The 11,217-nt window shown below is 45.6% G+C and overlaps 1 protein-coding gene across 1 annotated transcript; it reads right to left on the bottom strand.

The window, feature by feature from the left end:
* Window positions 1-9,956: 9,956 nt before the first annotated feature.
* LOC132567307 (integrase/recombinase xerD homolog) lies at window positions 9,957-10,847 on the bottom strand. Its single transcript, XM_060232989.1, has one exon. The coding sequence runs from the start codon at window positions 10,845-10,847 to the stop codon at window positions 9,957-9,959; it is 891 nt and encodes a 296-aa protein (XP_060088972.1).
* Between the last annotated feature and the right edge of the window lie 370 nt (window positions 10,848-11,217).

Below are 11,217 nucleotides of genomic sequence, written 5' to 3'. Positions count from 1 at the left end.
GCTTGATTGGGTGAGAGTGGAGCCATCTGCATCCATGCTGGTGTGCGTGTTAAATGCCTGGGCTTTACCTTCCATTTGGAGCTGGGGGGATAAGGATGCTCTCAGGTCCCTTGCCACTGCTATGTTCCTTGCCTCGGCTGCCTTCCTGGGACAGCCTAGACCTGTGATTGTCATTCCAGCCCCCATGAAGAGAGGGAGTGTTTTGCTCAGTGTGTTCATTGCCCCATTTGGGCTGGCCAGAGCACCCCACATGACAGAATTCCATGGCAGCATTCTGCTCAACCTGAGCAACTCTCTCAGCCCCCAGCCTGGAATTGCCCTGGATATTAAGCAAAATAAGTAAATACACTTAGAGTCATTGAATCATAGAATTGGAAGGAACCTCCAGGGTCATCTAATCCATCCCCCTGAACAATGCAGGAAAATCACAGGTACTTCGCCCTTTCGTTTTCACAGCAACAAGATCTAGTAAGTATTTGTGTGTGAGAGAGAGGGAGGGAGCAGGGGATTCCCTGGTTTGGAGGCCCTCCCCCCCACTTTAGAAAGCGGGGGGGGGGAGCAAAATGTCTACTAGGCACTCTATTATTCCCTATGGAGAATGATTCCCATAGGGAATAATGGGAAATTGATCTGTGGGTATTGGGGGCTCTGGGGGGGCTATTTTTTGAGGTAGAGGCACCAAATTTTTAGTATAGCATCTAGTTCCTCTCCCCAAAATACCCCCAAAGTTTCAAAACGATTGGACCAGAGGGTCCAATTTTATGAGCTCCAAAAGATGGTGCCCCTATCCTTCATTATTTTCTATGGAAGAAAGGCATTTAAAAAGGTGTGCTGTCCTTTTAAATGTGATGGCCAGAACTTCCTTGGAGTTCAATTATGCTTGTCATACCCTTGTTCCTGGCTCCACCCCCAATGTCTCCTGGCTCCACCCCCAAAGTCTCCTGGCTCTGCCCCCAAAGTCCCCAGATTTTTCTTGAATTGGACTTGGCAACCCTAGCAATGAGATAAGAAGCCAATATCTCTGTAAAGCCCTAGTGATTCCATTGTCTTGAGTGCTGTAACAACTTGTAACTCAGCAATCTCCCATTCTAGTCCATTTCTGAAGTTCCTTTACAGATTTGGAACAGTTGTATATTTATTTTTGATAGAGGGCACTGTTGGTAATACCAGGGCTTTTTTGTAGCAGGAACTCCTTTGCATATTAAGTCACACCTCCCTGATGTAGCCAATCCTCCAAGAGCTTACAGTAGGCCCTGTAATAAGAGCCCTGTAAGCTCTTGGAGGATCAGCTACATCAGGTTGATGTGGCCTAATATGCAAACGAGTTCCTGCTACAAAAAAAGTCCTGGCCTGTTATAGTTTCTTTAATCTTCACTCCAGTTTTGAACTGAAATGAAGTCTGATTGTGCCATCTTAACAATGTTTATTCAGAAGTAAATCTGAATGATTTCAAGGCAATTGGCTTATCTTAGTAAGTAGTGTTAGGGATGTAAGTTAGAAATTAAGATCTGATTGAAAAAACACCCATTCATTAATATTATAGATGGTCCAACTGTAGACAGAATTATTGCTAACATTTGATAACCACCAGAAACCTTCTGATTTGCACACATGATGGACACTAGGCAGCAGGACCATTCCATGCAGGAATGAGACACAGCCCATGGAGAAGGGAGTAGATGAAGGGTCCCTCGATGGGGGCAAAGTTTCTGGGGCTCGCAGCTCTCTGTAGTACTAAGTGGCTCCCCCCCTACGGATACTGACCAGGCTCCCTTGGGATGGAGTCCCCTGCTGCTGCCTTTCATCTCTCATCCACCTCTTGTCAGTGCTGTACATTTGGCAAAGGAACACCAGAGAAGGCATCATACCAGGCAATACTGAGAACACATCAGGATTCCACATCTGCCTGGCAACACCTGCCTGGATCTGTTCTACCTGGACAGGGTGGCCATCTTATGTGAGAAACTTGCACCAACACTCCAGGGCCCCCATGATGTCCCCATTCTGCAGAAGCTGCTGATTTTCCTTCACTTTCTAGCCACTGGTTCATTCCAAGGGGTCACAGATAACATCCTGGAGGTGTCTCAGTTATCAGTTGGATGGTGTCTTCACAACTTCCTGAATGCCATGTTGGGCCACTTGCAGGAACATGTGTGCATCTCTATAGAGAAGACCAAATGGGCACACATCTGGGTCAGGTTCACCTCATTCATGGACATCCCTTAGCAGGAGTCACAGGTTTACCACAACTGGCATTGCTTCTACAGCTTGAATGTCCAGATGACCTGCAACACCACAGCATCTTCACAGACCTTGTGGCCAAGTGAAGACCTCTGAGATACACCAATGTAACAGCTAGGTGGCATGCTTTCATCCCCCTCTTAGGACTGCACTGTTAACTTTAATCCTAATATTTAGTAATCCAGATCCAAAGAACACAATCCCATTATAAAACAGCAAGCCAAATATGGGTTTGGTTTTTGTACAACTGCAATATAACTTTATTTGCTTAGACTTGTCTGTCATTACTCTAGCTTCTTCCCATCCTTCCTTCATAGTCAAAATTTAGCATGTAAATTCCTTTGGGCAGGGATATCCTTTTTTGTTTATAGAAAAATGTTCAATGTTCAAGTCCAGTGGCATAAAACAATGTTTTATTCAAGGTAAGCTTTCATGTGCACGCACACTTATTTGGATGCAATGAAATGGAAGATAACTGTTCAAATTTATAAAAAGAGGCTGAACAGCAAATTAGCATATAACATGATGAAGATATGTCAAGATATGTAGAGACAAAACAGGAATAACAAGTTAAGTTTATAAGTTTATTAGTCCTGGGGGTGTTAAACATATATGAACATATGAAGCTGCCTTATACTGAATCAGACACTTAGTCCATCAAAATCAGTATTGTCTTCTCAGACTGGCAGCAGCTCTCCAGGGTCTCAAGCTGAGGTTTTTCACACCTATTTGCCTGGGCCCTTTTTTGGAGATGCCGGGGATTGAACCTGGGACCTTCTGCTTCCCAAGCAGATGCTCTACCACTGAGCCACCTTCCCTCCCCTGAGTCCCCTGTACTTAACAGAACAAGGATATTGGTTTTATGCATTACTTCTTTGGAATAATATATCAGAATGATGTTTGTAATTCAATGCAATATATAGGAATAGATTTCTCTGACAACACCTCTAAAGAACAATATTTGGTAGAGTAGTTAGAACAATTTATAGAGATTGTAATGTAATGCAATGAAAACTGAAATATATTTCCCTACATAACATATAAAAGGGGGGAAATGCTGTTTGTTGCCTTCGTGCTTGAGAGGAGACTAATGGAGTGTTGCAATGGAGTCTCAGTTAACTTCTCATAATTTGAAAGGATTCTCTTACACATTTATCGCCTATTTTGACATATTTATTATTTTACTGTTGTTCCCCCTTAATTAAATCCATACAACTATTCATCTTATAAACTTAATTTGTTATTCTTTTTTGGTCTCCGCATACCTTAAAATATCTTCATCATTTTATATGCTACTTTACTTTTCGCCACCTATCTATAAGTTTTAATGGTTATCTTCTGTTTCATTGTATCTGAAGAAGAATACATACACACAAAAGCTCATACACTGAACAAAACTTAGTTGGCCTTAAAGGTGCCCCTGGACTCTAACTTTGTTCTATTGCTTCAGACCAACATGACTACCCACATGGATCTTTTTTCTTATCTTATTCTCTGTTTGTCACATATGTGACATGCAAATTGTTATGAACAATAACATTTTCATTTTCAGAAGGTAGAAAGGCATTTCTTGTTATCACTAATCTGTTGCTGAACATAGATGTTTCTGCTAAATTATGAGTATCTGCCTCAGTTAAATTTTAAAGAGCAGCTCCAAAATGAGAAAAAAGAACAAAGTTACTTCAAGATGAAACTAATGATAATTATTGCATGGAACAGATGATTAGATTGAAATGATGCCTACTCAGCTCTGCTTTATGAATGTGCCTTTGATAGTCCATGTGCCCTACAGGGTTCAATAACCTGCATACATTATGCTGCTTAGGTTACAAACACTGCATAGAGAAAAGGAGAAGAAACCTGTAACAGTTTTATAAATTTTCTAGCTGTATAAACAAAGAGAAGAATAAAATACACAGTGTCACATCATTGGCCAGAATAATTTTTCTTTCACAATATGGCAGGATAAGTTACAGATGTTTGAGGTTCATCCTTGCATGAAGGTCATAAACTATTACATCCAGACCTCAGATTCAGTGGGAGCTCACAGGAGCACAGCTCCTGAACCTTTCAGAGAGTTCCACCTCCTCCTTCTGAGAGTTCCACCTCCTTGTCCATTGAATAGTAAGTGCAGCTGCATAACAATCCCTGGGTGAGCTCCACCACCTATTTTTCTACAAAATGACCCTTGCATCCAAAGCTAGGTGCTAATCAAGCCCAGAGTTAATGCAAATGTCATTTTCAAGCAGCGTTCCCAACAATGACAGGCAGGAAAGATGCTGAAATCTCTTCTCTATAACAATGAAGGGCAACTGCCTCTCAGCACAAGATATCCTTCCATCTCACCCATCAGTCCTTAGCTCATAGATCATATTGTACCAGAACAAATTAAAGCAGGCTATAAAGAAAACTGAAGAATTCTGTGTTAAATACAGAGTAATAGCATGTGAATGGATATTAACCAGGTATGTTGTTCTGGTGTCTTACTGTACATTTATGTTTGGGGTGGTGGGGGGGGGGAGGTTAGGATACAGAGCACATGGCTAAGGCTATGTTGGCACTGAATGCCTAAGTAGTATCTCTGACTTGGAGTACCTTTCTCCAGCTTCAATTTGTATGGCAGACAGAAGGAGGCATGCCTAGTCCTTCCCATACATGATTATTATTTCTTGCAGTTTTTCTTGAAGAGTATGTGGTTAGCTACTAAGCTCCTATGCCAAATCAGAACTTGCCAGTGTATCTAGAGATATGCAGGCATAGTAAACCCAGTACCATCAATACTATCTGACATGTGGCCAGAAATGGACAGCACTGTGGGCATGCTTGAGAAGGAATGGTATTTACAGTGCAATCCTAAGAACACTTTCCTGGAAGTAATTCTGAATAGATCTATTTAGGATTACTCTCAAAGTCAACATCCTAAACTCCCTTGGCCTACAATCTGCTTCCAGCACCAGCAGAATGTTACTCTAATAAAAAAGAAGTCCAGTCTAACTGAACTCAATGTGATTTTAAAAGTCTGCTGCTGACTGTCTCCCACTGCATAATCAAAGCCACATCACAGCTTAAGCTTGAAGCCACTCAACAGCTCTCTCAAGCACTGTAAGCCATGAGCTCAGATGATAGGGTACAGGACTACCCTTCTCTGCCTTCATGTTGTGCATGCTTAGAAGACTAATGGGAGGGACCTTTAGTGATGGGCACTGAAAAGACCCCTTGTACAAGCAGCCAAGAATTATAATAAAAACTATTAAAGTAAAACATTAACACTGCTCTGCTCAGAACCCTTACAGATACTCCACCCAGGGGAGCAAAAGAGCTTGATTCTCTGCCTCAAAAACTTGGACTGCTACAACATGGGACTCCTTCCAGGGTTGTCTGTAGCAAGCTGCCCACAGAACTTGAACCAGGGCCATCATGTATTTTAAACCAGTACTCTTCCATACCTTTACCTCTAGCGTTTCATTCTTTGGGAGTGGACACATGTGGAGGTGCGGTGTTTCTCTTGTTCCTGCCTTTCTTCTGTTCCATGAGTGGCTCAGTGAGCTCAGGACAGTGTTATTACTAGTATTGCTGTATGCTGGTTGGCCATTTCCATATACAGCTGATATGGAACAATCATCATCTCCCTTCACCAGGAATGGTGGACTTTAGCAGTGTCAACACAGGCTCTGTTGCAATTGCTATATTTTCATCTCCTTCAAGTTGTCTTTTAAAAAATATATATTTCTCTTCTGAGTGAAGATAATAAACTTACCAGATACATCAGGTTCACGCCAGCCTCAGTAATGTGACATCAGCGGGGTGAGGAAGGCTTAGGACTGAGCTGTCTGACTGCAATCCTGTTCATACTTACCTGTGAGTCAACCCCACTGTACCTAATTGGACTTGCCTCTGAGTAAGCACATATAGGGATTGTGCTGCCAAACATCCTGCAGGGGTATCTGCAGGGAGAGTAGGATTGTTAGTTTTTTCCATCTCTCCAGCAGATCTCTTTGTGCACATGCATTTCCACTGCTACATTTGTCTAATGAGGAAAATATGGGCATAATCGTTCTGCTCGCAGATTCATAAGCCTCCACAGAACTAGAATCCGAGTTCATCCTGTTGTTTTCTACCAGTCAAACAGATCATGGCCTTATAACATATTACATTATTTTACTTACCAACAGTAGATTTGAACATTACTGTGATTGCTGCTCAATATGATTAAAAGAAAAAGGACTATTAATAGGCTGAGAACACAAATCCACTCATCCACAAGTCCAAGGCTCCTACATTGTTGAAAGGGCAGCTTTACCTTGTTCATCCTCTTAGTACATCTGTCATACAAATGACTTTGCCTTGGATGGGAAGACATGCAGTTACGAGTATTTCTTGCATATTCTGAAGAGACCACTATATGGCTCCATATAAACAATCTAGCTTGTTATAAAGTCAGATATTCCCTTTTGTGGTTGGAAAACTGGTGTGAACTGTGGCTAGGTAAGGAGAACTATTTTCTTTATAAATCTGGTTTAGGATAGAAGATTAGAAAGACTTCAGAAAGCTAGAAAGACTTCAGATATCACCTGTAAGGCCTGAAACGCCTCATTTGCGTGTTCCAAGCTTGAGAGAAGCAGAGATCATCAGCAAGTGTCCTGATGGTTATTAAAACCTGACTGCTTGGCCATGCTGGCAATAGGTATCTGGCTTCCTAAAGCAATATTATGGAAAGGTAAACCACCACTTGGCATTTTTCAGGAAGCACATTTTTTTTTGTCAACCTCCTACCTTCAATTATGACTTCATGACACTGAAATATTTCCCGTTACCCGTGAAACTCTTACCACTAGCTGATACCAACCCTGAGCCTGCACCAGTTTTAGAAAAAACACTGGCCAATGCCAATAAAGAATTTAACCTTGTCATCTGTGATCTAAGAATTTTTTTTTTAGATTTGCAAGGAATCCTTCATCCTTTCTAAAGCAGACATGTTAGTTGACAGGAGTGTTGCAATAAGTGCTATAATCTTTTGAAAGAAGATTTCTGAAAACACAAAGAAGCATGCATCAAAATGTTGAATGGTCTGGTTCTACCTAGGGTATTCACAGATTTGCATTTATCTACTAGTTAAAACATTTACTGCATTTATAATTTATTTTGATGCATGGACATATAACAGACCCATGGGAAACAAACCTGCTGCATCAAACCAGCATCTCAACTGCCTTGAATACACTTTTGTAGAAAGGCAGTAAAAAGCATATGAAACACATGAACAAACTGTAGAGTGATGCACATCTATAGGTTGACTCGGGTTCCAAACTGCTGTTAAATGTGCAGAAGAGCAATTTGAAACTTGTTCCTTCACAGTTGTATAGCACTTGCTCCAGATACATAAATGCAAAGAAGGCCCTGATCTAGTTTAATTGGTGACAGGTGAAAAAAATATTTTCTCCCACTCAACATACATCAATCAAATCATTGTCAACAGTTTTACCTGTAGAGAAATCAGGAGCATTAAAAAAAAAAAAAACACTTCACTGCCTTGAGAGATTTGCTATATTTCTATAACTAAAGAACAACATACTTTTCAGTATGTTAAAGGAGAGGAAAGAGCTAGGTTACAGACTGGCACTGACGCATAAAAAGAGGTAAACGTTTTGCCCCCCCCCCCAGTCGGAATAACGAGACAACACGGTAAATTGGGTAAAAAACAGGGCAACTTTATTGAACTGAACAGCCTGGGGCAAAACTAAAACTGCCGGACAGGCCAAGGGAAACGCCCTGAACCCTTCCCTGTCCGGACGGGCAAGCCACCCTGCCCCCAGCAGCAGCCCGCCAGACGCGGCTACTGCCAGGCCGGCGATGGCCAGGTGCACCCGACTGCAGGGCCGCCCACCCAGGGATGGCCTGCCAGAAGAGGTAACCTGATAGCGGGCAAGGCAGCAGAGGGCCGTACAACCCTGCTGCTGTCTGATTCCGCCACTTCCCTTAAACCCGGGAAAACCGTGGGTGCTCACCGGAACCTATACCTAGTTAAACACCCGCCAATAAAGTTACCAACCAAGACCCAACCTAAACATGAATAGTACAAGGTAGGCAAAAAACATACCAACGATAGCCAATTAATTGGGATGAAAAAATTCCTACCTGGCCCCGTAAACCGGCGATCGGAAAACCTGTACTATTGAAGGGAGGGAGGGAGGGCCGATTCAAACAGCGAAGTGCGTGCTCCGGGCGTGGCTGGGCTTATAAAGCCCCAGACCACGCCCATCCACCCACATGGATGGACGGGGACCGTTTGCCTCGCTCCATCCGGGGAGGCAAAACGCGGCCCCCGCCCTAAGCTGCCAAATGGCGGCATGGGCTGGAAAGGGCCGGATTGCCCCCCCAGTCGGAATAACGAGACAACACAGTAAATTGGGTAAAAAATAGGGCAAGTTTATTGAACTGAACAGCCTGGGGCAAAACTAAAACTGCCGGACAGGCCAAGGGAAATGCCCTGAACCCTTCCTTGTCCGGACGGGCAAGCCACCCTTCCCCCAGCAGCAGCCCGCCAGATGCGGCTGCTGCCAGGCCGGTGATGGCCAGGTACACCCGACCGCAGGGCCGCCCACCCAGGGACAGCCTGCCAGAAGAGGTAACCTGATAGCGGGCAAGGCAGCAGAGGGCCGTACAACCCCGCTGCTGTCTGATTCCGCCACTTCCCTTAAACCCGGGAAAACCGTGGGTGCTCACCGGAACCTATACCTAGTTAAACACCCGCCACCACAATGCCAAGCCTCTGCTTAGAAGAAGAAGAAGAAGAAGAAGACTGCAGATTTATACCCCGCCCTTCTCTCTGAATCAGAGACTTGGAGTGGCTTACAATCTCCTATATCTTCTCCCCCCACAACAGACACTCTGTGAGGTGGGTGGAGCTAAGAGGGCTCTCACAGCAGCTGCCCTTTCAAGGACAACCTCTGCCAGAGCTATGGCTAACTCAAGGCCATTCCAGCAGGTGCAGGTGGAGGAGTGGGGAATCAAACCCGGTTCTCCCAGATAAGAGTCCACGTACTTAACCACTACACCAAATTGCCCAAACTGTGGGCAATTGGGCCCACAGGCAGGCCTAAAGCCTGCCTAAGCCCCAGCTGTAGTTCACCTAAAAATGCCCTGTTGCCGGAAATGGAAAGGTGGACGCTGTCCTGCCGATACAGGTCGGCCCGATACGATCGAATAGCTGGGTGTGGTAAATATACGCACAGGCCACCCACAAGGGCCCTGGCAATCGCCCTGTTGGCCTTGCGGCGAGCACGCTCCAACCCAACCGGGTCCCAAGCCGCTCGCCACACCCGGCGTGGAAGGATGGCCGACCACAGTATGTGCACCTCGGGCCACCTGCTCCGAATGACCTTGAGGTCCTCGATTACCTGCAGTGACAGGGCCCTCCCCTGCACCAGGCCCAAATCGTTGCCTCCAAGGTGGACAACCAAAATATCGGGCGGAGGACCGCTCCTCCCCCGAAACAAGAGTGGCAAGAGACCGTCCCAACGGAGGCCCCGCCGTCCCTGCCACTCAACAACTGCGTGCTCACTGAGCCCCAACTGCGAACCCATGTGCGAACGTCGGGCCTGGTGAGCTGCCCAAAAAACCATGCTGTGGCCAGCGATCAGTATCCTCCGCCTCACGCCCCGGACCACAGCACCTAAGAAAACAGAGAAACAACAACATATTATCCATTAGCATGACTAACACGTGTCAGGCAAAATAGGCCGTACGTAACCCTTGTACACCGAGGACCGCCACCGCCCAACTTGCTGTATGGCTGGCCCCGGGTACCCCATGGCGGCTGCGGTGGAAGCAGCCCCAATACGAAATGAATGGGTCCCAAACCGAAAGCCAGACAACCCAAGCTTAACTAATGCCTGGCTGGTGACAGACCAAAATTGGAATTTGGTCAAGGGGGACCCATCCTCGTGCCTGAAAAAGGGGCCGGGATCGTTGCCCCGCACAGAGATATAGCCCTTCAAAGCCAAAACTGGACAAATCTCGCTGTCGTGGCACGAACCCAAAGTGATCGTTACTCCTTTATGTCGCTGGTCGGTTTTAGACCTGCACAGCCTAATGGCCACACCATCACCTGTAATTTTTACATCGCCCATCAAAAGTGCCCGCCCAGAACTGTCAGTCCGCGAGCTAACCACCAGCTCGCTGACTCTAAGCGCACCAAAAAAGGCGGACATGGCAGCAGCTTGGAATAACAAGGCCTCGAACTTAGAAAAACAAATTGTGGGCCACATCCTATTGAACCCCCTAAGTACCTCCGGAGAAAGGGGGTTTCTAGGGTCTGAACGCGGGCCCTGTTCACGAGACCATCCCTCGAGCATCTTGCGTAGCCTGAAGTCACCGGACGAGTCCACTAGGCCCCGGACCTTGCTGGTAAAGGCCAAGGCAGCCAACTTTGCCCGGATAGATTTAACTACAAGCCCTTTACCTTTAAGCTCCACGCAGAACTGCATGAGATGCTCCACAGGAATAGGCCACAGGTCAGCCAAGCCTACCTGTTCCCTGAAAGCCGAAAACTGCCGAACGGAACGATCATACGCTTTCCGGGTGGAGGGGGCCAAAGCCAGCCTCATCGCCCGGTCGGCCTCAACTCTCCAAGCCGCCACATCTCTGGAGGAATCCGGGCAGGCAGGAGGTCGGCCTCTGGGGCAAGGAGTCAGAACCGCTCCATCTGCCGTTGCACACCCCGGGCACGTGCTTGGCAAGAAACAAAACATTTAAACGTAAACAACACAAGGTAAACGTCCGAACCAAACGCATAACCGGCACAGATTTGGATGTGAGGGTGTTAATCACTTGGACCACCACCATGTTGTCGCACCAAATGTGCACAACATGGTTGGCGAGATCCGACCCCCACAGATGAACAGCAACAATTGGAAAAAATTCCAAAAAGGTCAGATTACGACAAAGATCTGACTCCAACCACTCAACAGGCCACAA

This window comes from Heteronotia binoei, chromosome 2 (assembly GCF_032191835.1).
Source record: "Heteronotia binoei isolate CCM8104 ecotype False Entrance Well chromosome 2, APGP_CSIRO_Hbin_v1, whole genome shotgun sequence".
NCBI classification, from domain to species: Eukaryota; Metazoa; Chordata; class Lepidosauria; order Squamata; family Gekkonidae; genus Heteronotia; species Heteronotia binoei.
This window is presented reverse-complemented; position numbering and strand designations above follow the sequence as displayed.